This window comes from Mauremys reevesii, linkage group 2 (assembly GCF_016161935.1).
Source record: "Mauremys reevesii isolate NIE-2019 linkage group 2, ASM1616193v1, whole genome shotgun sequence".
Classification (NCBI taxonomy): Eukaryota; Metazoa; Chordata; order Testudines; family Geoemydidae; genus Mauremys; species Mauremys reevesii.
The window spans coordinates 207,092,228-207,115,916 of record NC_052624.1 but is presented as its reverse complement, the minus strand read 5'-3'; the positions used below and the strand labels follow the sequence as shown (position 1 = coordinate 207,115,916).

Genomic DNA, 23,689 nt, shown 5'->3' with positions numbered 1-23,689 from the left:
CAGTACCAACAGGGGTAAAAGTAGTAAACATTTATTTTGTCACAAGACGGTTGGGCTGACAAGGCATACATGCAGGGCATGGCTCTAGGGTATAAGGACGTGCCATTTTACACAATCACTTTTCTGAATAAAACCATACTATTGTGTTAATACAAAACCTGGTTTGTATTGTCTCACCCTAAAGACAGACAGACAGACACACACACACACACACACACACACACACGAGTAAACTACATGGTACTCTGTTCTATCTACCTATCTCAGAAGGAGAAAGGGATGAGTTCATGCAACTGCTGCTCCAGGGAATCAAAATGTTTCATAAATGATGCTTTTTCCACTGAGGAATAAAGGGAGACATACCCATTTATGATGTTGTGACAGCATTTCAACCAATAAAGAGTTTACGTTAAAAACCCTCTTCTCCATATGCAATTCCCTTTGCTTTCTCAATCCTGAATCCTACGAGACAGCCCTTTCTGTTTACTTAGAACTTGTATAGTGCTTTCACTATCAACTCATTGTACCAACGTTAACTAATTCATTCATCAATCCTCACAGCATCCCTGTGAGCTAGGAAGAGAAACTTTATTAACCCCATTTTATGTGCCATGGAAAAACAGAGGTGCAGATTTTCAGCTGGTGCAAACTAGCATAGCTTCATTGATGTCAGTGGAGTTATGCCAATTCAGGCCAAATGAAAATCTGGGCCAGCAGCTGAGACTTATCCAAGATTGTACAGCGTATTGATAGCAGAGCTACGACTACTATTCAGGAGCTTCTGCTTCCCTGTCCCACACTACTGCTAATATTATTGGAAGTCATATGAAATATTAGCACTTTCTTTCATCAGCAATTTTTGGGCCCAATCCTATAGTCTTCATACTCCTGAAACTCCAGGTGACGTCACTAGGATTTTTAGGTGTGCAAGGGAGAATCAGACCACTTATGGAAAGAATGTCATCACTATCCTGAGATGTGATTATAAGCAACAGAGTAATATTAAAAACTTGAGGAGGGGGACAGGTGTTCAATCTTACACATTTTTCATCAGGTATATGTCCCTGTTTTTATATGCTACTAGGTAATACGGTGATAGGAGCTATAGAAAATTTATATATTATATACATAAGATACATAGACAGAACGATTAGACAGCTAGATTAAACAGCTAAATATGAAGACATCATTGTGTTCTTCAAACACTGCAGCTGCGTCATACACATTTCTATAACTTTAAATACCGCTAAATATTTTGTAATATACCAGAGTGATACAAAGGAGAAGTCTCATTGTACAGAAAAAAAACAATACCCTTTTATTTGTAAAGCACTGATGAAAGAACAACTTTCCAAATGACATCCCATTTAAAAAACAATGTAAACCAACCTAACTACGGGTCAGTCACACTATACAGATTGCATCCTAAATCTTAAAGATGCCTCAATATCTTATGGAGTATTTACATATGTATCAGTTAGGTAGTAACGTTTCATTGCAATTTGTATCTTTCCAGCACATACTTATTCAATGGCAAAACACTGGGGAGGCATTTGCTTTTCTGCACAAAACTTATGAGCAAATGGATAAGGGTGTTTTTCCTGAGAGAAGGTTTGTTCTCGAAAACTGTGTTTTAACCACTGGAAATACAGAAAGTGGGATGTTTTTGCTGCAATAAAAAAAAAGCATAAGGATGCCTAGTTAACTTTTTTCTTTTAAATTATTTACGTACCATTAAGTTAAAATGTTTACATTCATTCATTCATATAAAAACTGTTGTTAAATCTTATGCAAATGATTTAACACTGATTGCTGCAACGCAAATTGCACTTCTTTTTTTAAAAAAATTATTTTATATATGGAAGAAAAATATCTGATTGCTACCCTGTTTACAAATTCTGACTGACTATATAGAGTTCAGTCACAAAATATGAACTTTCATAAACCTCAGTCACAGTGTACATTAAAAGTTATAATGCAGTCTTGCAAAGTGAGTAAATATTTTAAAACAAAAGATCTCATTAACCGACTCGACCTTGAGAGACTTGTACCAAACATTGTGATTTCCTCCATGGGTGTACTTGAACTCTGATGCAGAAAAATGACAGAGTAATGCAGGCATACTGGATACAGACAGTGCTAACAAGAGAACTGACCTGTCAGAGGGCATCAAAGGTTTAGTTCAAGATGTGTGCATTGGCACAAGCAATACGCACATTAGCGCTTTCTTAAATTTATCTCACTATCCCTTATCATCAAATGCTTCCCTTATCTCCCTCCCAAAAGATGACTACACCAATCAAATTCTTTGGAGAGGTGAGAGAGTGAAAACAAACATACAATCAAAAAGGCAGCATTGCTGGATTTCTTGAAGATGTATTTCTGGAACCTAACAAAAGCTCTGGGGTGCTCTTTTTGGCTGTATTCGTTTTACCCTGGGAGAGATTCACTTTCCCTTGTTTTTCTTGCATAGATGAGGAGCTGGATGCTAAGGCAGAACCTCTTTGGAAAAAACACCTCTATCATTAAGGCACAAAAACAACATCAGAGGAATGTTCTAGCCAGCACTCTCCCTGCTGCTCAGACTGCCTGATAAAACAGAACAAAATAAAAACAAGTGTGGACGTTTAAAGGCTGCAGCCCAGTGCAGGTATCCAGCTTCATCTTCTCTGAATCATGCTAAAGCTAGGGCACACCAGGAATCCTGTCTCACCGATGCTGTAACTTCAGCTGTGGAGGTCAGGCTGACTCCTGTATACAGCCCTTCTTGACCTGAATACTTGAGTGTGCTGCCTTCAGGGCTGGTGCTCTCTCCTTGGCCAGACATCACTGAAGAACCCGCCTGGAGAACAGGAAATAAAACATAAGTGTGCTTTAACTCAGACCTATCAATTAAACAAATCGGGAGTCTGGAGAGCTGAAAAGAATTTGCCTTTGTGAAAAATGGAGCCAAAGCTCCATGAAAGCCACTAGAAGTAAGTGTTCTGTGTGCAATGCTTCTAAAGCCAAGAATGCTGCAGAAATGTTATTGTCCACTGGGTGCACCAGACTCCAAGCAGAGCCAGTTTGCGTGGGCTTTGTATGAAGGATCAGGATTTGACCCCCATTCTGCCACTCTTGTACCTCAAACCCTCTGATTGAAAAAAAAACCCATCTGGACAGCCAGCACATTCTCCCCAGTATATAATGGACCATTCTGTTGGCATCATCCCGCCTCGAAAGCTATCAGTATTTGGGAATATTACATGATTATCTTTCAAAAGATGGAAATAATCTACCAGAAAAAGGGAGAGCTGGACAAGCCCAAAGAAATGGAAATTAGTATGATTAGATTGTAATGTGCTAGTGCGTGGGTGTGCGTGTACCAGTGCCCCCTACTGGATGGAATCACGGGTCAAGATTTTCAAAAGTGGCTAGTGATTTTGGGTGCCTACATTTTTGGGTACCTAGCTTCAGACAACTTAAGTGGCCTGACTTTCACAAAGTGGGTTTTCAGAACTTTCTGAAAATCAGACTCATTTTAGATGCCTCAGAAAGTGAGCACCCAAAAATAGATGTAGCCAAAATAATTAGTCACTTCTCACAGTCTTGGCCAGAACCACTCAAATGTATGACGTCATCCCCATACTGCTGACAGCTAACACAGATTCACTTTTATCTCAAGTGGCAGAGGCCTATGCTTTCGAACCAAGAGGGTCTTAGCTCCATCCTTGCTGTTACCATAAAGTTTGGATTGGTTATGGTGAGCTTGAATCATGAAGTTGTCAGTGGGTATGGATTTGTTACATCTACTGCAACCTACAAAGATCTAAATCAGTGAGACAAACCACAGGGAAGGTTTGGTGGATGTGACTCTGAAATCTAATAATAGTTAGTCCATTTATTTTAACAGAGAAATGGAGAGTTGCAAAGATAAAAACAATCCACTTTTTCCATGCGGCCTAGGAGATCTGCTGAAAAGGAAAACTTCAGTGCCAGACAGAAAGAGGCAACATTTCACCTAATAAAGGAAATGTTTAAGAGCTGAGTTCATGAGAAATTAACTCTTGGATAAATTGACTTTAAAATCTTAATTTACTTGTAAATGGATACTTGTTGGACCAAATTCCTAAAAAAGGGAATATCTGACAGTGTGACTGCGGAAATAGCCTGCCCATTATTTAAGTGGAAAGTACACATATTTAATCCAATCATTTCACACAAAAGGAAAACCTTCCTCAGGCCCATCTCTCCGATCTTCACCTGGAGCGGCGCCAAACCAGCAGTTCTCATATATAAAAAGCAGAGACTAGCCTAAATGTTTATGGAAATCTGCACTTTTGTTCAAGTGCAACTTCCCAAAATGCTTTGTGGGTCTTCATGGTGATAGATGGCAAGATCCACCAGTAGAGACAAATTTGTCCTCTTTCTTTTCCATTGAAAGAGGTATTTGTGGTCAGCTGATATTTTCTGCCTGTGGTAAACTGGGGTCCAGTTTCCCCCTCAGCTGAGCTCATGAAAGTTAGTGAGGGTCCATCGGTATAACCTGAAGAAGAATTGTCTCTGGAAGTACTTCAGAAAGTATCCATTAATAAAAAATAATTCAGAATATCTGACTTTGACCACCAACCAGTTATATAGGTAACACAAGAAAGTATGCTTATTTCTCCTGCCATCTTTATGTTTTATTTATTACATATTATACTGCTATTCAGTAAAACAAAATTATATGACTGTTATAAATATTTATAGGGTGATATAAATGTTATCTGATCAAAAACAGTGCACTTTATGATGCAGCTTTATTGCTACTCCTGAAATTGAGTTCATTCTTAAAAGGTCCTTTACCCTGCATCATTCAAACGTTTCACAATGTTTTATTTACAACAGAATCCCGTGCCCCTCTGAAAAGACATTTTACGGATAATTTGCAGAGCTGATCAGACACCCAAAATTCTGTTCAGTGGAAAATTCCAACATTTCAAAATCAAAACAAAAAACTGCAAATTTTGAAATTTTCTGTGAACTGAATTTTTTTTTTAAAGTCATTTCAGGTCAATCAAAATATTTAATTTTGATTAAATCAAAATGTTTCATTTTCTTTAAAAAACTGTAATATATGATAATTTTTTAAGCAAAACATCATTTCAAACCATAAAGCTTCCATTTCAGATGTTAAAATTAAATGTTTGGACATTATTAACATGCTTCCTCACAATTCTTTTTCTAACCAAAATGTCATTGAAATTGACACATTCCCTCGAAAAGTTTCAACCTCAAAGAAATGCCATTTTCCGATGGAAAAAATGTTTTGTATGAAAATTTTCCATCAGCTCTAATAATTTGTTTGAAAGCTGTACTTCCTTTTCACATTGCAAATCCCACTGATTTCAATAGGACTTTTAGGTGTGCAAGGAATGAATGATAGCAACCATGGCTGCTCCTATCCTTACTTCAATTGTTGTTGCAGTGTTGGGGTAGCCATGTTGCTCCCAGGATATTAGAGAGACAAGGTGGCTGAGGGAAATAACCTTTTATTGGATCAAAATCTGTTGGTGAAAGAGACTAGCTTTTAAGCTTACACACCACTTACCTGAAGAAAAGTTCCATGAAAGCTTGTCTCTCTCACCAACAGAAGTTGGTCCAATAAAAGATATTACCTCACCCACCTGGTCATTCTTACTTCAAGTCTCTTGTGGTAGCAGATAGCTTATGTTATTGGTTATGGGTTTTGCTTAAATAAAAAATTAAGTAAGTCTGGCAAGATTTGGATCACAGAGCATCAAGGGGGGAAGGATAGCTCAGTAGTTTGAGCATTGGCCTGCTAAACTCAGGGTTGTGAGTTCAATCTTTGAGGGGGCCACTTAGGGATCTGGGGCAAAATCAGTACTTGGTCCTGCTAGTGAAGGCAGGGGGCTGGACTCAATGACCTTTCAAGGTGCCTTCCAGTTCTAGGAGATTGGTATATCTCCACTTATTAACTTTCACCTGTAGGTTGGTAATTCAAATCCAGTTCTGTCATTAGTGATCAAAGTTTACTAACTGATGCCTGGTCAGTGGTCCATCTGAAAAGAGTTTGATGCTCTCATTCCAATTTGAAGTCAACATCACAAAAAGCAACCAATCTAATTGGCCTCTTTACTTGTACTCTCAACAGAATGTTAAATGGCCTGGAGACTTAGCTAGCACAGGGTGGAAGCCCACTGCCCAGACAAATAAGTTCAATATATAAAATTTAAAAGACAGACAATGTTTTCCTTTGGTGGTGTGCTGTCACATCCATGGGTGTCTCCTCTCCTTCCCCAGGACTTTCCATTTATTTGTCCTGTTCTAATGGTCTTAGAGCAGCCTACCTTTTGGGAAGAGGCTTTTATATCTGTAATATATAACATGGGTTCCTCTTTAACCAGAAAGACATTTTTAAAAATACATTGACCCTCCCTGGGAGGAAAGAGTTTAAACTACAGAAAAACAATATTTTCAAATTTGAACAAGTTTTGCAAAGACTGTGTACACTAGAAATTAGTGTGAAAGGTTCCCATTCACCTAACCCTGCTGCTATTATTCCTTCGGGTAAACAGCTCACCTGCTTTTTCCTTGTCTGGAAAAAGTAATTCACTCTTTCCCTGATTCAATTCTACAAGGGTGGAGCAGAGAGATCTGTTTTGTGTTCCCATTTGTGGCTTATCTGTTAACGCTCCCTCAGATACCGAGAATGCGGAGGCACTTCCGGCTTGAAGGCTGCATATCAGTGCCTGGCCCAGACTGGGTCCAGCTCCTAAAATGAGCCAGCACAAAGTGAGGGAGGAGAAAAGATGTGTGAGGAGGGGGATGGGCAGGGCAGTTTAGTTTAAAAACCACTCCTAATTAATGGAATGACAAATTCAATTGGGGAGTTCCCAAAATGAGACATGGAAAATAATCTTTAGCCGGTGAAATGGCCATGGCTGAATCATTAGGTTACACAGGTCTGCTCATGATTAAATATCTCTGCTATTAGTCCCCTAACTTCTACAAAGAAAATGTATTATTGTGAATTATTTGAACCCATTTCTTTGCTGGTATAGATGGGCATAGTAGTGCAATTGAAATCAATGGTGCTATTCCAATTCACACCAACTGAGGAGCTGGCCCCTATTAATAAAATGTTAACAGCTTGAACTTGCATTGCTGTAGTCTGATGATAATATTGACAATCAACTGAACTGCAACTTCTTGAAGAAAATTGAACGAGGTTTGTTAGGAAGAACTGGGCAGCTTTCAGAAGCATAGTCCTGCCTTACAAATAGAAAATGACAACCAGATTGGAATCTCCAGGGATGTTTGAAGTGCCCAATCCTTTTCCCATTCACATTGATGGGAGTTTGCCATTGACTTCAAAGGAACCAGGATCAGGCCCCAAAACATGTTCTCTGGATCCGGGCCTGAGTTTCTGAGGATTCCATAATCAGAGAGAAGCCACAGGTAGGATTCACAAGGGGGACTAAGGCACCTAGCTAAATCCAAGATTTAGATTCTCAAAACCCATGTCAGCTGCTACCTAACCCTGTCGGTGCCTAAATTCCCCAGTTGCCTACATTTCCACTGGTAACGTTCCCTAGGATCTAACTTTCTGCAGGTGGGCATGCACAGAGCCACCTTGTTCCTGACCACACCGAGCGGCTCAGCTCAGTGCCTAAATCACACCTACGCTCCAGCAGCTGTCTACTTATCTCACTGCAGGGCTCGATCTGGTAGAGATGCTCAGAGGCCATTTTAGAGCTCATGTACCAGATTGGACCCCACAGACAACACACATGGGGGTGCCACCACACTTATACTGAAGGATCCAGTGTCAGAGGCAGTGGCGGCTCCAGGCACCAGCACGCCAAGCACGTGCTTGGGGCGGCAAGCCACGAGGGGCACTCTGTCGGTTGCCACGAGGGCGGCAGGCAGGTTGCCTTCGGCGGCATGCCTGTGGAGGGTCCGCTGGTCCCGCGGCTTCGGCGGACCTCCCACAGACGTGCCGCTGAATCCGCAGGACCGGGGACCTCCCGCAGGCAAGCCGCCGAAGGCAGCCTGCCTGCCGTGCTTGGGGCGGCAAAATACCTAGAACCGCCCCTGGTCAGAGGACTCACCTAGAATGTGGGAGACCTGGTTCAAATGCCCCCACTGCCTGATGTAGACCAGGGATTTGAAACCAGGTCTTTCATCTCCTATATGAATGCCCTAACCATTGGGCTATGAGGTATTCCGTTGAAGCTGTTTCCCTGTGTATAAAATAACTAAGTATTCTTTGGGCTAACAGGAGAAAGATTGACTCCATAAACCATAGGTTTTCAAACTGTGGGGTGTGCCCCCCCGGGGGGGGGAGCATGATGAGTTTATCAGGAGGATGAGAGTGCCCTTGGGTTGGGGGGAGGTGGGTAAAAGGCTGGTCCCCAGATTCCAGCATCTTCCTGTGGATTGGGCTTCCTGTGGATTGCTCCCCCATCCTCCAGGGCATTCTGGGAGGCCTCATGTCTGACACTGTGCACAGCACAGCTGTGAGTGTGGGAGAGGGAATTGGCAAGGGGAGGGCTCTGCTGGGAAAGCAGGGGTCAGGGCATGAGGATATGGGGTCTCTATTAGGGAGTGACAGGCCAGCCAGGGAGGAACTGCTCTGGGGGAACAGGGCCTAGGTAGGGAGGTGGTAGCACTGCCAGGTGGAGATGGGAGGCCAGGGAGTTCTGCTGCTGCCATGGAGAGTGGGGCTAGGCAGGGCTGGTGCCTGAGGTTGGATCTGCTGTCCACTGAAGGACCAGGCACTAGAATCCCCTCATACCCAGTGGCTCTGGTCTCCCCCACACCCAATGGGGCTTAGAAGCTACTTCTAGGCTAAGTAGCCCTTGCCCAGAATTGACCCCAGGGGATCCATCCTTTCCCCACAGGCCCCTCCCCTTGGCCCTAGCAGGGGAGGCACCCTGGAGGTCACTAGTCACATGGGGATTTCCCCCTCTCCCCGACCTCCTGGGTGTCTCTGCACTCAGCACTATCCAAGTTCCCCCCTTTGGGCCATTCCCCTGTACCGAGGTAAGTGTGCATGGGGCACGAATCTCCAAAGGTAGATGCAGCAAAAAAGTATGGGAACTTTGCCATAGATCAAGGAGGTAAGAGGCCTGAGGTCAAATCCCTGCTTCACATCAGGCAGGGATCTGAAACCAGGTCTTCCACATCCTGACCATATGCTCTAACTACTGGAGACAGAGTTGACCTGGCTTAGGTGTTTGACTCCAGGAGAGGATCCAAAGTGTGACTCCTAAGTGGAGGGAGACACTTCACTCGCTCGGAGGGGTGGTGCTTAGGTGACTCCCTGTCCTTGGCGTTTCCTACTGGCTAGCTTACACAGCTCTCTACCCAGCGAGCTGGCTTTTATGAATCCCTTTTTTAGGCACCTAACTCTCCCCATGTCTTGTATAGGAAGCCTGGGCACCTAAGTCAGGGTAGAAATTCCACTTGGCAGCAGGACACCTAAACGTTGGGCACTGCAACGCTCAGTCTAAGTTACCCATGTGAATTCCACCCCATGTGTCTGTCTTTGGGGACAAATTCAGAGCAGCCATGGCATAGAGCAAGAGAGAGACTCTGTCCAAGAGGCAGAAACTGAAGAGAGTCAGGCTGGAAGAGTTGGAGAAGGCAAATCAAGGAATTTGAAGTGGCAAGGTGGGATCCCAAAGTTGTAGTGAATCCTCTGCCTAACTGGCATTGTGCTTACAGTTCTCACCCACAATATAAGCCACAGACAGACACCATTGAGTATATTTTTTACACTAAAGCCCAAAAATCTGCTGCCAGTTTTATCTTGTGAGAGGTAACCTTGCCTGCTAAGAGAGGCAGAATTCCTTCCCTGCTCCCACTTGTTCCAGAGGGAAGTAACCTCTGTAACTATTAATACTGGCCCTGAAACCCATAGCGGATTACTAACCCCATGCACAGACTCAGCTGTGAGGGCCAAAATATCAGGGGACAGAGTCAAGCTTCCACCCACTCCCTGCCTCTTTCAATCCACTTCCAACCAATCTGCATTGTGGTGATGGAGAGAATACTCGACATGCAGCCTATTAGCTCCCCCAATGATGGCAGTGGAGATGCAAAGAGGCTATGGAGGAGATTTGGGGAGGGGGAGCAGGGATTAACTAAGAGCCATGAGCTTCCCCTTAGTTACTATGGTGCTTTAAAGATGATCAAAATACAAAAGGAGCGCTTAAAGACGATAAAGTCATTGCGGAGAAACTAAATGGATTCTTTGCTTCAGTCTTCACGGCTGAGGATGTTAGGGAGATTCCCAAACCTGAGCTGGCTTTTGTAGGTGACAAATCTGAGGAACTGTCACAGATTGAAGTGTCACTAGAGGAGGTTTTGGAATTAATTGATAAACTCAACATTAACAAGTCACCGGGACCAGATGGCATTCACCCAAGAGTTCTGAAAGAACTCAAATGTGAAGTTGCGGAACTACTAACTAAGGTTTGTAACCTGTCCTTTAAATCGGCTTTGGTAACCAATGACTGGAAGTTAGCTAATGTAATGCCAATATTTAAAAAGGGCTCTAGGGGTGATCCCGGCAATTACAGACCGGTAAGTCTAACATCGGTACCGGGCAAATTAGTTGAAACAATAGTAAAGAATAAAATTGTCAGACACATAGAAAAACATAAACTCTTGAGCAATAGTCAACATGGTTTCTGTAAAGGGAAATCGTGTCTTACTAATCTATTAGAATTCTTTGAAGGGGTCAACAAACATGTGGACAAGGGGGATCCGGTGGACATAGTGTACTTGGATTTCCAGAAAGCCTTTGACAAGGTCCCTCACCAAAGGCTCTTACGTAAATTAAGCTGTCATGGGATAAAAGGGAAGGTCCTTTCATGGATTGAGAACTGGTTAAAGGACAGGGAACAAAGGGTAGAATTAATGGTAAATTCTCAGAATGGAGAGGGGTAACTAGTGGTGTTCCCCAAGGGTCAGTCCTCGGCCCAATCCTATTCAATGTATTCATAAATGATCTGGAGAAAGGGGTAAACAGTGAGGTGGCCAAGTTTGCAGATGATACTAAACTTCTCAAGATAGTTAAGACCAAAGCAGATTGTGAAGAACTTCAAAAAGATCTCACAAAACTAAGTGATTGGGCAACAAAATGGCAAATGAAATTTAATGTGGATAAATGTAAAGTAATGCACATTGGAAAAAATAACCCCAACTATACATACAACATGATGGGGGCTAATTTAGCTACAACGAGTCAGGAAAAAGATCTTGGTGTCATCGTGGATAGTTCTCTGAAGATGTCCACGCAGTGTGCAGAGGCGGTCAAAAAAGCAAACAGGATGTTAGGAATCATTAAAAAGGGGATAGAGAATAAGACTGAGAATATATTATTGCCCTTATATAAATCCATGGTATGCCCACATCTCGAATACTGTGTACAGATGTGGTCTCCTCACCTCAAAAAAGATATTCTAGCACTAGAAAAGGTTCAGAAAAGGGCAACTAAAATGATTAGGGGTTTAGAGAGGGTCCCATACGAGGAACGATTAAAGAGGCTAGGACTCTTCAGCTTGGAAAAGACAAGACTAAGGGGGGACATGATAGAGGTATATAAAATCATGAGTGATGTTGAGAAAGTGGATAAGGAAAAGTTATTTACTTATTCCCATAATACAAGAACTAGGGGTCACCAAATGAAATTAATAGGCAGCAGGTTTAAAACAAATAAAAGGAAGTTCTTCTTCATGCAGCGCACAGTCAACTTGTGGAACTCCTTACCTGAGGAGGTTGTGAAGGCTAGGACTATAACAATGTTTAAAAGGGGACTGGATAAATTCATGGTGGCTAAGTCCATAAATGGCTATTAGCCAGGATGGGTAAGAATGGTGTCCCTAGCCTCTGTTCGTCAGAGGATGGAGATGGATGGCAGGAGAGAGATCACTTGATCATTGCCTGTTAGATTCACTCCCTCTGGGGCACCTGGCATTGGCCACTGTCGGTAGACAGATACTGGGCTAGATGGACCTTTGGTCTGACCCGGTACGGCCGTTCTTATGTTCTTATGTTCTTATGTTTAAAGATCCAAAGTGCTACATCAATTCTAGGTGTTACTGGTTTATGGCTGGAGATATAATAAGCCAGTCGGTACTGATAAATGATGTGCATCCTGTTGTGTTACCGGGGCTTTGCTCAGCTTCAGTGATAACCGTTATTTATTCAAAGCACGCTTACAAAAGTTCTTTGTTACACAAAACCTGATTTGGTAAAGATTGGGGGTTCCCTTAATTTTCTAATCTCAGTGTCCTGCCTGTGAGCCCGCCTATCCACAGCACTTCCTCTGAATAGTCTTCTTCTGAATACTATTGTTTCCTTTCCTGCTGTAATCTTGTCTTAATAATGATTGACTTAAAAATAAGTATGAATATAACAACAATGGAATTCTGTTGATTCATTGACATTACCACTATGTAAAATTATATTTTTAATGCTGATGTAATTAATCCTTTTGCTTATACTACAAATGTGTAAGTTTACATTTATTCTAATCTCTCATTTATATTATACCAACATAAATCTATGGTTAATGTGTCATTAATTTCCAAAAGAGAGCCAATATTTCAGCCTGGCAAGACTGCTGTCCATGCTATTGTCACTCTAAGGATCCAATCCTGAAGTCCTTCTAAAAGCAAAATTCCAAGTGAAATCAATGGGAGTTTTTCCTTCACAAGGACTGCAGGACAAGGCCCTACATTAGACTATCACAATATTTATTTTTATGGCCCTTCTGAGAAAACTTTGTTCATTTCCACTCATTAATAAACAAAATCAACCAAACAAAAATGTCCCTAAGATTTTAAATTGCACAGTGTTGTGTACAGTTTTTGCTGCACAGGCTCATAAAGTTGCACTGTTTTCAGAGTAGCAGCCGTGTTAGTCTGTATCCACAAAAAGAACAGAAGTACTTGTGGCACCTTAGGCCTGGTCTACACTACGGGCGGGGGGGGGGGGGAGTCGAACTAAGGTACGCGACTTCAGCTACGCGAATAGCGTAGCTGAAGTCGAACTACTTTAGTTCGAATTTCCTACCTGTCCAGACGCCGCGGGATCGAACTCTGCGGCTCCCCCGTCGACTCCACCACCGACGTTCGCGGTGGTGGAGTTCCGGAGTCGACGGGAGCGCGTTCGGAGTTCGAACTATCGCGTCTAGATTAGACGCGATAGTTCGAACTCCGAGAAGTCGAACTCTCCGCGTCGACCCGGCGGGTAAGTATGGACCTACCCTTAGAGACTAACAAATGTATCATATCTATATAAAAACACACCCACTCAGTTACAAGATAAATAGGAATGATTTCTTCAGTTCCAGTATATTGCTTGGGCTGTATGGGTGTAAGTGAGGACAATAACTGACCGGTTATGCTTAAAATTTATCATAACCAGGATAACAATAGACAAAGGACTGTGTCCACCCATGATGCGGGCTGAACTTCAAAAGAGTGGAAGTGCTGTCCAGGAGCATAAGCTGCAACAAAATGTAGAGCACCGTCATGGTCCCCGTGAAAGCAAGCTCAGTTGCTCCTCATGGACACTGGACGCACAAAGTACTGGCATGCTGCAGAAAGGTGATCATATCTGTTCCACAAGGGAGCACACGTAGGCAGAAGAGGCTACCCTGCATGGTCTCTACTGGCCCAAAGTAAAAAAACAGATGTAAAGGACAGCACTTCTAGACACGTTCCAGGCTGCTTTACAAGGTACCATTTGTGGTGCACATTGGCTCCTACTGGGACATCACGATTCCTGGTCATTGCACAGGTGGCAGAGGGAGAAGTGGGGCCCTGCCTGCTGTGCTCTGATTTGTATTTACATAATCTAGACAACTTGCTATATGAGTGTGACATATGTCATGCCCAAGACACAATGGCCATAGCAATCCCAACGCCAGGTGAAAATAAGGGGTTGGGCAGCAGCGCTGTAGTGGCTCCTCTTGCCACAGAGTTCAGGGCCTCTTTCCGCTCTTATATGGGCCCAATGCTTTTCTGAAGGGAGAATTCATTGTTGCTATGTCCTCAATGACATCAGCTCTGGCTCATGGAGACTCCATCTATTGCCATCAAGAGCAGACTTTGTAACAGTCCTTACACTGTATTTTGTCCTAATGGGGTAATGGAGTACTGCTGGCAACCATGTCTACTGCAGCCTCTGCACATCTACAGAAGGGTGTGGACTGGGGCGCTCTGCCTTGTATATTCGGTTATTTCAGCATATTGTTGTGTGCAGTTTTCTCCTCTGTGCACTTAAGGTGGGGGGGGGGGGGGGGATCAGTGGGATGACGTGTCTCCATATAGAGGCAGTCTGCTTTGAAAGTTTAAAATATTCTTTTATGAGGATATAAAGCAATTTCATATAACCTGTAAATGGTTCTGTTCCATATTAACACTGGAGAAAACCGAGTACCTATACGCCTCAGAAAGACAGAAATGGGCCCAAACTAAAGTCCCTAGATCCAGATGTGAATTTTGCAAAGAGCCCCCATCTTTATAACGGATAATCCCAAAAGCTCAGATGCAAACACTTCCAAACATTGGGATGTTCTAAGCCTGGAGCTGGATCCAAATATTATAATTCATGCCCATTACTATTAATCAATCATATCTTTTAATTTTTTTAACTTCTTCAACTAAGGGCATAAAATCAACATTTAAGCCATTATCTTTCCTCAAGGCTGGCAGCCAGTAAAATTCCCTGTATGAAATGTGCAGTTTCAAAGCTGCTCAGTTGAGTAACTGCCTTGCCCCCACCCCCGCCCCAGCCCCATTATTTTACTTTTAAAGGAAATGGAAAAGGTAGGGCTGAAAATGAATGTTGCTGACACAAATTCTGCTGAATTTCATTTCCATTAGATTTCCACATTGCTAGGAACTCTTTTGGCAGCCTCACAAAAGCATAACAAATGACTTTTATACCAGCAAAGGAATTCATTTTCTCTAAATGATTCATTTAGCAATAACATTTCTATGAATTTCAGGCAATAGTTTCTAAAACTTCATCTATTTTTCCCTAACGTACTTTGGTTCTTTTTTGTCAATTTAGCATTTTTCTACTCCTCAAAGAATAAGAATTAGGGCCGTCAAAAAAGTGTCAGTACAGTGAGCTACATGGAATGAGTTTGTTAGAATATATAGTTCATTATAATTCCCAGTTAACAAGCGTCCACAGGACAAAAACACCAAAAGCACAGTTGGCCCTAAATGCAGTGCCAGGTTTACAATGGCTCCAGTGGCTCCATGGAGCCGGGCCCATGCTGAGAAGGGGCCCTGGCCTGCTCCGCTTGCACTGCGCCCCGAGACCCCGCTGGCTCCCCCTGCCCACCACTTGCTCCTCTCGGCCTGCCTGCTAGCTGGCCAAGGGCTCCTCTCCACCCCCGGCCCCACCACCTGCTCCTCTCGGCCCCCTGGCTGGATCCCAGTGCACCTCTGGCTCTGGGCAGTCTCTGCTTCCTACTACCTGTGGAGCCCCACCTGTCTCCGCAGAGCTGAGCCGCCTGGGACTGGTGCAGAAGCCTGGCCAGTCTCAGGCAGGTATGGAGCAGAGACAGTGCGGAGGGCTTGGCTGGGCCTGGCTGATCGCGCCACTCCTGAGGACCCGGAGCGATTCCCAGCCCTGAGACCGGCCCTGGCTGCGCTACCGGCTCAGCCCAGCAGACACAGTCGCCTCCCAGCAGGGCTGGTGAGAGTGGCCAGGAGGCAGGGTGTGGGGGAGTGGGTCTGTGGGAAGTGTGGGGGGTGCTGGGCTGTGAGGGGGCAGGGAAGATCTGTGTGTGTTGGGGCACTAGGGAGTGGGGGTTCTGTTTAAGGAGTGCTGGGCAGTTGTGGTGGGTCTGTGGGCAGGGTGCTATGCATTTGTGAGTGGCTCTGGGGGGGCGCTGAGAATAGTGGGTCCGGGGGCCTCTGGCCATAGGGAGTCGGGGCGTGTTGGGGGTGTGTGTGTGTGTGTGGTGTGGCATGGAACTGTCCTCGAGGGGAAGAGGCATGCTGGCAGCACAGATCCAGGCAGGCTAGTGTGCATCTGGCACCTGGCAGTTTGTAAATAGTGCCCTCGCATTGAGCGGAGCAAGGCTGCCCCTGCCATGTCATGCCCCCTGGCTGGCCCCTTGCTCCAGGGACTGATCTCCCTGTGCCATGCTTCATTGCCTCCATGGGAGCCCACAAATATGTTTGGCTCTGGGACCACAAAAGGTTAATCCGGCCCTGCCTAAATAACAATATTTTTGCTAGAAAAGCCAAGGACTAAATAGGCATGGAGTCATCCCTATGAGCAGTTCCTCCAGCTGATGCACATAGATCAGCAGGGGGAAGCTTGCACTGCTAATGTCTGGGCTGTACCTGTCTGATAATAAACAGAGAATGGCCATCAATCCATCAGCTCTAAATTCTCATGAAAAAAAATATCAGAATGGGTAGAGAGGAGAAAGAGGTTTGGCATTAATATAAAATGTTTTTACATTTGACCAGATTTAGGTTCCATTGCTCTGCGATGCTGAATGCCCTTAATTCCCATTGCCTTCAACGGGTCCTGAGCATGCTCAGCAACTCCCCTGATTCAGTCCCAGAGACTGAGCTTACTTCCATTAAAGTCAATAGTGAAGCTCCCCATGACTTCAATGACAGCAGGATCAAGCCTTAAAGACCATGACCTTCTGCTTGCACCTTCTTGCCTCTCCTGTTCGTTTCACATGTTAATTATTGACTGCCTATAGCAAACAAGATTATAAGATCAAATGAGTGGACATGGGTATAATACTACAGGCCATTATTCCAACTACTTCACAGATACAATTCTTATAATGTGCATTCATGGTTCAAAATAGACAAGTGGGAGATTACTGGTTTAGGTCTCATCCAATGCCCACTGAAGTTAGTGGTGAATTTAGAACAAAGGGCTTGGCTACACTTACAAATTTGCAGCGCTGCAGCAGGGTGTGAAAACACACCCTCTGCAGCGCTGCAAATTGCGGCGCTACAAAGCGCCAGTGTAGTCAAAGCCCCAGCGCTGGGAGCCGCGCTCCCAGCGCTGTCCGTTATTCCCCACAGGGAGGTGGAGTACGGACAGCGCTGGGAGAGTTTTCTCCCAGCGCTGGCGCTTTGACTACACTTAGCGCTTCAAAGCGCTGCCGCGGCAGCGCTTTGAAATGCAAGTGTAGCCACAGCCTAAGTGTTTTTTCTTATCAAATGTTTGGGAGGGGAAGGGCAGAGAGGGAGCATGAAACCCAATCATTTTAGACCAATGCTTTACTTTCAAATTTCCCTTCCTTGAATGTATTTTATTTCTTGTTTGAACTCTCTGAATTCTTTCATGTCAAATACAGCCTTTTAATAATATTGCTTGATGGCATCAGATACAAAAGTCCAGCATCTCTGAGCAGTATTGTTGTAAATAAGTCCACAAACAACAAAACTTGAATTTTGTTTTGTTTTGTTTACAGTGAAACTGCATATTTCAGGAAAGAAACCACGGAAAGGAATTTGGATTGGGAAACATACCAAAAAATAATTATGATAAACAAGTTTCTTTTCACTAATAAAGGAACAGTGAAAGCCATGCTAAGGGTATCTTTTAAAGTAAATGATATAGTAAATGAAGAATATAGAAGACTTCGGGGGGAGGGGGAGGTGTAGATAAATAAAAGAGGTTATAAATTAAACTACTTTGCAACTTTACTATAGTATGTATTATCCCAAATGCTGATCTGAGGGGTGGTAAGGTGGTGTGGTGTGTAGATGAAAATAAGAGTTTGAAATAAACAAGATATTGTTCAGTGGACCTCCTGGGCTCAGTCCTGTGAAGTGCTGAACAGCCTCCACTCCCACTGGGAATCTTTCCATTGATTTCCATGGGCTTTGGATCAGGCCCTAAGTGCACATTTCAATTCATCCTGTCTGCATACAGACCCCTCAAGACTGAGTTTTGTTGCTTTTAGTGGGAGTTTAAAATTATGCTTGGAGGAGGGAGTTCTGTGTGCGTAATGCATGCACAGGTTTTTAAATAACTTTTGAAAAAGATGAGATGGGTGGTGCCTTGAATTATACACGCACGCTGGCCAGCATTCAAGGAATTTGTGTTATGTGCACTAATGTTATTGATGTTGTCACTATGCCGTGCATTGTTATTATGTCTAAAAAAAATGGTTTTAAGATAAAACAATTTAAACTCTTCAAAACAAAATGTTTTTGTTTAAGCTTTGGTTGATTTAATCATAAAATTTATATAGATCTTAATTAAGAGGTCTGTAAAGTACTTCAGCTTGTCGTTTTGTTTACATTTATATGTAATTTCCTCAGAAATTCTTGCTCCTGTATCAGCTAACAAAACTGAAAAGTTTGTTTAGATTATTGTACTGCTAGATAAGATAAAAGCTGAGATAACATACTGTACAGTGATCAGCTTGCTTACAAATAAAGATACTATTTTATCACTTACCCCCGAGGCTGTAGTTTGTGTGCTAGGGGAAGCATTTTTACTACAATCATCTGAGTTAGTAGAAGACGTGGATGTTGGAGTCATAGGAACTGCGTTATTATTGTTACCTGCAACAGAAGTAATTGTGATTAGAAACAAATATTTTCCAGTATGACAAAATGCTTACATCCAAATATCCTATCTTACAATATTTACCAGAACACGTCTTTGACTTATTTATGTTCTTTGGTTTTCGCTTTCTAGTTTGAATTCCTTCTTTTTTCATGGCAAGAGGCCGAGGAACCTGGGGGAGGGGAAAATCAGCACAGATCATAAAGATTTGCATGTACAGCACTCAGCAGAAATTTTACCATAAGATCAAATGGTGCTACCAACTAAATCAATTGAAATCAACTATTTTAAAGCATTTGTATGATTATACAGACTCTACTCTCCAAAAAATAACTATTTTTTCCAGTGTTCTAGCCATGATTCCAAAAAGCCTGAAGTTTTTACTTAGGCAAATCTCTCATTTACTTCAGCCGGAGATTTTCCTAAGTAAGGACAACAGGACTGGATCCTACGGATTTAGAGGCTGATCCTGGAAAACAGATATACATGAAGGGCCCGATCCTGTTCCTATTGACTCCAATTGTGCATGAACAGGCCTTGACCTAAGTGCTTGTAGGATGGGTCTTTAAAACGTAATATATATTCTTTTAAAGTATTTATCCATGTGAACTAATGCAGCATATTCAAGCTTATCTTTATACCAAGAAAATGCGTAAATAGCTGCTTTGAAGTCTGGGTCATTAAAAGCACAATTAACATACCTTTTAAACAGAAAATATGTATTCAAAATTAATATCACTTACCTAATTAAAAAAAGCTTTGGAAAATATAATCAATTCATGTAAGTGATGTGATTATAATGTTTTATAACCATCACTTAATTTCTTTTTTTTTAATGCTGGACAAAGTATTGATACATTCTAAAACCCCAATCCTTCAAACACTTATACCTGTGTATAACTTTACTCATAAGATTTCCCAGAGTCTAGCGCTAAATGGATTCCATTATATTCACAGTACAGTTATTTTCTTACATTATTTTTCTACATTTGCTGAAAAAGTATAACCAACAATTTACTAACAAATGACATTCTGAAACAATTTCATCTTATTCTTCAATTTAACAAACATTTACAGAATTTTTATGATCGCCTCATTTAGGCTCTGATCCTGCAACATTAAAGTCGAAGGGAATTTTGCCAGTGACTTCAACGAGCGTAGACTCAAGTCCGTGGAGCCTGCTCCTGTTAGCGCTCTGCACACTGAAGTCAATTGATGTTCCATATGAGGATTACTAAACAGGAATCAAATGTGGACTGAAATAGCTGCCTACCCCGTGAAGTTTCATATAAAGGCCACAGGCATTGCATACTGGCTCGCCCTCTGCATTCCTACGCCACAGGGTTGTGGTTGTGGTGTGACAGTTGGCACAAGACAAACCAAGTCGTCTCGATGAAGGCTAGAGGGGAGCACAAGTAAACAAAAAAAATAAACAAACAAATACAAACAAATGTACTTTGCCACTTAACAGCTGGAGAGGAATAGACTGGTAACTGGTTTACCAAAGCTATGTGTAATACAAAGTCAATATAATAACATTTAGCTTCTGTGAGCTGCTTCACAACCTTATCTAATTAAGCCCTCCACCCACCCCAAAAATGTGGGTATGATTATCCTCATTTTACAAACAAGGAAACTTATGTAAAGAGGTAATGTGATTTTCCCAATTCTGGAGAGGCAAAATTAGAACTCAGGAGTTTCTGATCACCAATTGTGTGTTCAGACAACGGGATCTCATCACTTCCTCTGATAAGTTGGATATAAAAGGCAGCTGCAAAGTTTTTCAACAGATTTCCATCAAAACGAAAACTGGGCAGTGCACATAAGTCTCTTCTGTGGAGCTCTCAAGAGCACTCTCCCTTTTCATAATGTGCTACTGTAAAGTAATGGTTTTGACACAGCACTTTGTGTTGCCTTAAATTGCCTACTTTTTAAGCATTGCCTTAAATTGGTTTGAGAAACATCAGCTTCTTTTAATGACCTTCCTACATCAGCAGTGAAAAATGAACATTCCAGTATGGCAGGGATTCTGTTTAAAGCAAAAAGACAGCTCAATTTTCACAGGCTGAACTTCACCTGAAGGGCTGACAGCTGCAAACTTTTGTTTTGACATGGAAAAGGAATATGGAACAGATATCAAAGGGACTTAATATGTACAACAAACAGTGTCATTTTTGTAAAAACATATTTATCACCAAATGAAAAACAACATACTTCAGGAACATGCTTTACAGAACAGTGCTCACTCTCTGTGTGTGAATGTTCTAGGAAGTCAGTAAATTGGTGTGTGACAGCAAGGTCCATATTATAAACAAGCCATTTATGACACTCTTCAGTGGAGTTTGGAGCCAAGATGAAGCAACCTTATATCAGAAATAACCATATAACAAAGAGCTTTATGACTGCAGACTATATATCATAAGTGAAGCCAGTCCTCATAAACATGTGAAATGAAGGTGAATGGGTTATAAACGTTCCTGTAACAAGCGCTCTCTTTCACATTCATCACAAGCAAGGAATTCAAGCTACATCATAAATCTGTTATTTTACAAAGTATTGCAATGTCAAAAAATCAGGGACTAGCTATGTTTGCAGGCTGAAAAGATTTGCATAGAACAGTCAGTTTCAATGCACTGCATTCAGCCCATCATGACCATAAAGAGTCCACAACAAGAACTAATTTATTGGGCATACGCCCTTTCCATTTGTATCATTTACTGTTCGTTTGCTCAAAATATCTGGAGACCTTTGATACAGCACCTGCCACACAGAAAACAAAAAATAATGTTTTCAGAATTATAAGTATTTTTCAGGTCTCTTGAATTCTATCCAGTTGTGTCACTAAGTAGTGAGATGTAACTTTACATCACAGTTGTAAAGAGAATTATAAATTAAATATAATTGCTTTGACTGTGAACTTTGAATCTAAAAGTCATTACGGGCTGCATATTGAAGATAATCAACAAGCTCTGGTTTCAGTATGTACCAATTTAAGGCAACACTGAAAATACTGTAGCAAATAATTAGTACTGAAACAGAATTGGTCATATTAATTACTTTTGTGTGTGTAACATGACCAGAATTTGGCCCCAATGTATATGCTGCATTTTCTAAAATTTACATAGTTGGATCTTATTACAATTTTTTTGTTTTTCTTTTATTTTTGTTTGCATGAAAATTGGCATAAGGCTCAATATATTTTATATTCTCTGGTTTCTATCATTTTCTGCATCACTGTTGTAGTAAAATCTAATTTATCTAAAAAACTATTTAACTTTCAAAAAGTTTTGGCACTAAAATGAATAAAATCTTGGCTTTCCTGCTGCAGGAGTTTTACCACTGACTTCAGTAACAGTAGGACAAGGGCCAAAACATGCTTATCATCTTTCAAACCATTTTTTGTTATATACTTCCAGATATATTAATATACAATCATATATATTCATTTGGGTGTCTTTATTTGGAATAGATTATGACTATATTTTTCATTGAACACTGTAAAACGTTTGTTTCATTGAGGTGTCAGATTGAAATCGCTGCAATTTACTGTTTTCTATATGCACGCACGAAAACCAGGAACACCATGGACCAGATCCTCAGCTCGGGTATATCTGGTTCCATGGCCTTAAAGTTAGGAAAGCTATGATTGTTTACAGCAGCTGAGGATCTGACCTCATGTTCTGCATTTGTTCCTGCTAATTAGCCTTACTTAATGAAATTTGCTAAATAACCAGTTAAGAAATTGAGCATCCAACAGTAATTAACTTTTGGCTTTAATTAATTCTTTGGCTCAAGGGCACTTCACCAGATGAATGTTGACATGATGAAGAAAATGTGGCTTTTAAAAGCTCGTCAAATGTTTTTTTTCCCCCAGTTACAGAAAATGTTGTAGAGGATGGTGATAGAATTGTTGTTTAACAAAGAATGGCATTTCTTTTTATACAGTAGAAATATGAAGGAACTGCAACAGCTGGGGTGATTGAAGGGGTCTTGAACCTTGATCAGTTTATCCCACACCGAAGACACCGGGGTCCAAGCACCAGTTTGGATTGGGTTAACATCACTCATTATAACTATCCCACTAATGGCAATTATCAAAAGGAGAATTCTCTTTCTTTACCCTCCTCAACCCAGATTTATTAAAAACAGTCTGCAGTGCCCTCTTGTTCCATTTTCTCCTTCCCTCTTCAGTACCAGTGCCGAATTATAAACTGGGGTTCTGGTCTGTGGTGTTTGTTTCTCTGGGGCTTTCAATGTGCATTTTTGACAAATAATGGTTCATTTTTAGCAGTAAAACAAAAAACAAAGGTTTTTATCTTGTTTAAGCAATTGGTTTTCCTTTAATTATATAAACAAAAATCCCCCAGATCCAGAGAAATGAGCTTTTCACAGACAAGGTACATCTTTAGAATTTCTAGCTCCCTGGACAAACAATTTTCAACATTGCAAAAAACTGAAACGTCTGATATTTTCAGTGTGTATTTTTTAAAATCTGCGTTGCTTCTCTGAGGGGGGTTTATCAATTTAAAAAAACCACCCAAAGGGTGAACTTTATTTCCCCAGTTTATGCTCCAACATAATTATGACTTAAAGATGAGCCAGGCAGCAACGCTGGACTGAAGCACCAGAAGGACAGCAAGAAGGCTGCATAGGGGGAACCTAGGTTACAGCACAACCGGCTAAGGCTAACACATCTTTTCACAGGTTAGCCTGCAACTTCACCCACGTTAAAGGGGCTTTTCCACTGTGTTGAACTAATTTTCTGCCTGTCAGGACAGGGTCACCCTGAGCCTGAGCCTACAAGGTGCTGAAGCACAGGGGGCTCCCACTGGCTCCAGCGAAAGCTGTGGGCACTGAAGGCCTGTCCCTGCATAGTTAGCTCTCAATGGGAGTTTTGCTATGGACTTCAGTGGGAACCTGGCAGGATCAGGGACTGTGTGAGTGGGCAGAGGGAGCTAAAGGGCAAATTGTGGCAGCTAGGACTGCAGGCTCAAGCCCTAGGAACAGGAGTCGGTATTTGAAGGCCTATGATGTCAGCGGCCGTTCACACTCAAAAGGTGTGACTCCGGTTTTGGGGGAGGGAGGGCTGGAATGTGGAACGAGGCTGGCTCCC

General features: G+C 42.1%; 1 protein-coding gene across 3 annotated transcripts in view; it reads right to left on the bottom strand.

Moving 5' to 3' along the window:
- Nucleotides 1-1,295: 1,295 nt before the first annotated feature.
- The window catches only part of GATA6 (GATA binding protein 6), a 30,460-nt gene continuing 8,066 nt past the window's right edge, over nt 1,296-23,689 (bottom strand). For all 3 annotated transcript variants that reach the window (XM_039526214.1, XM_039526215.1, XM_039526216.1), the window contains exons 4-7: nt 19,850-19,975; nt 18,661-18,748; nt 18,466-18,572; nt 1,296-2,842 (exon numbers count right to left, since the gene is read on the bottom strand). In XM_039526214.1, the coding sequence (XP_039382148.1) occupies nt 2,675-2,842; nt 18,466-18,572; nt 18,661-18,748; nt 19,850-19,975 (489 nt within the window). In that variant the 3' untranslated portion in view covers nt 1,296-2,674. The remainder of the gene's footprint in view (nt 2,843-18,465; nt 18,573-18,660; nt 18,749-19,849; nt 19,976-23,689) is intronic.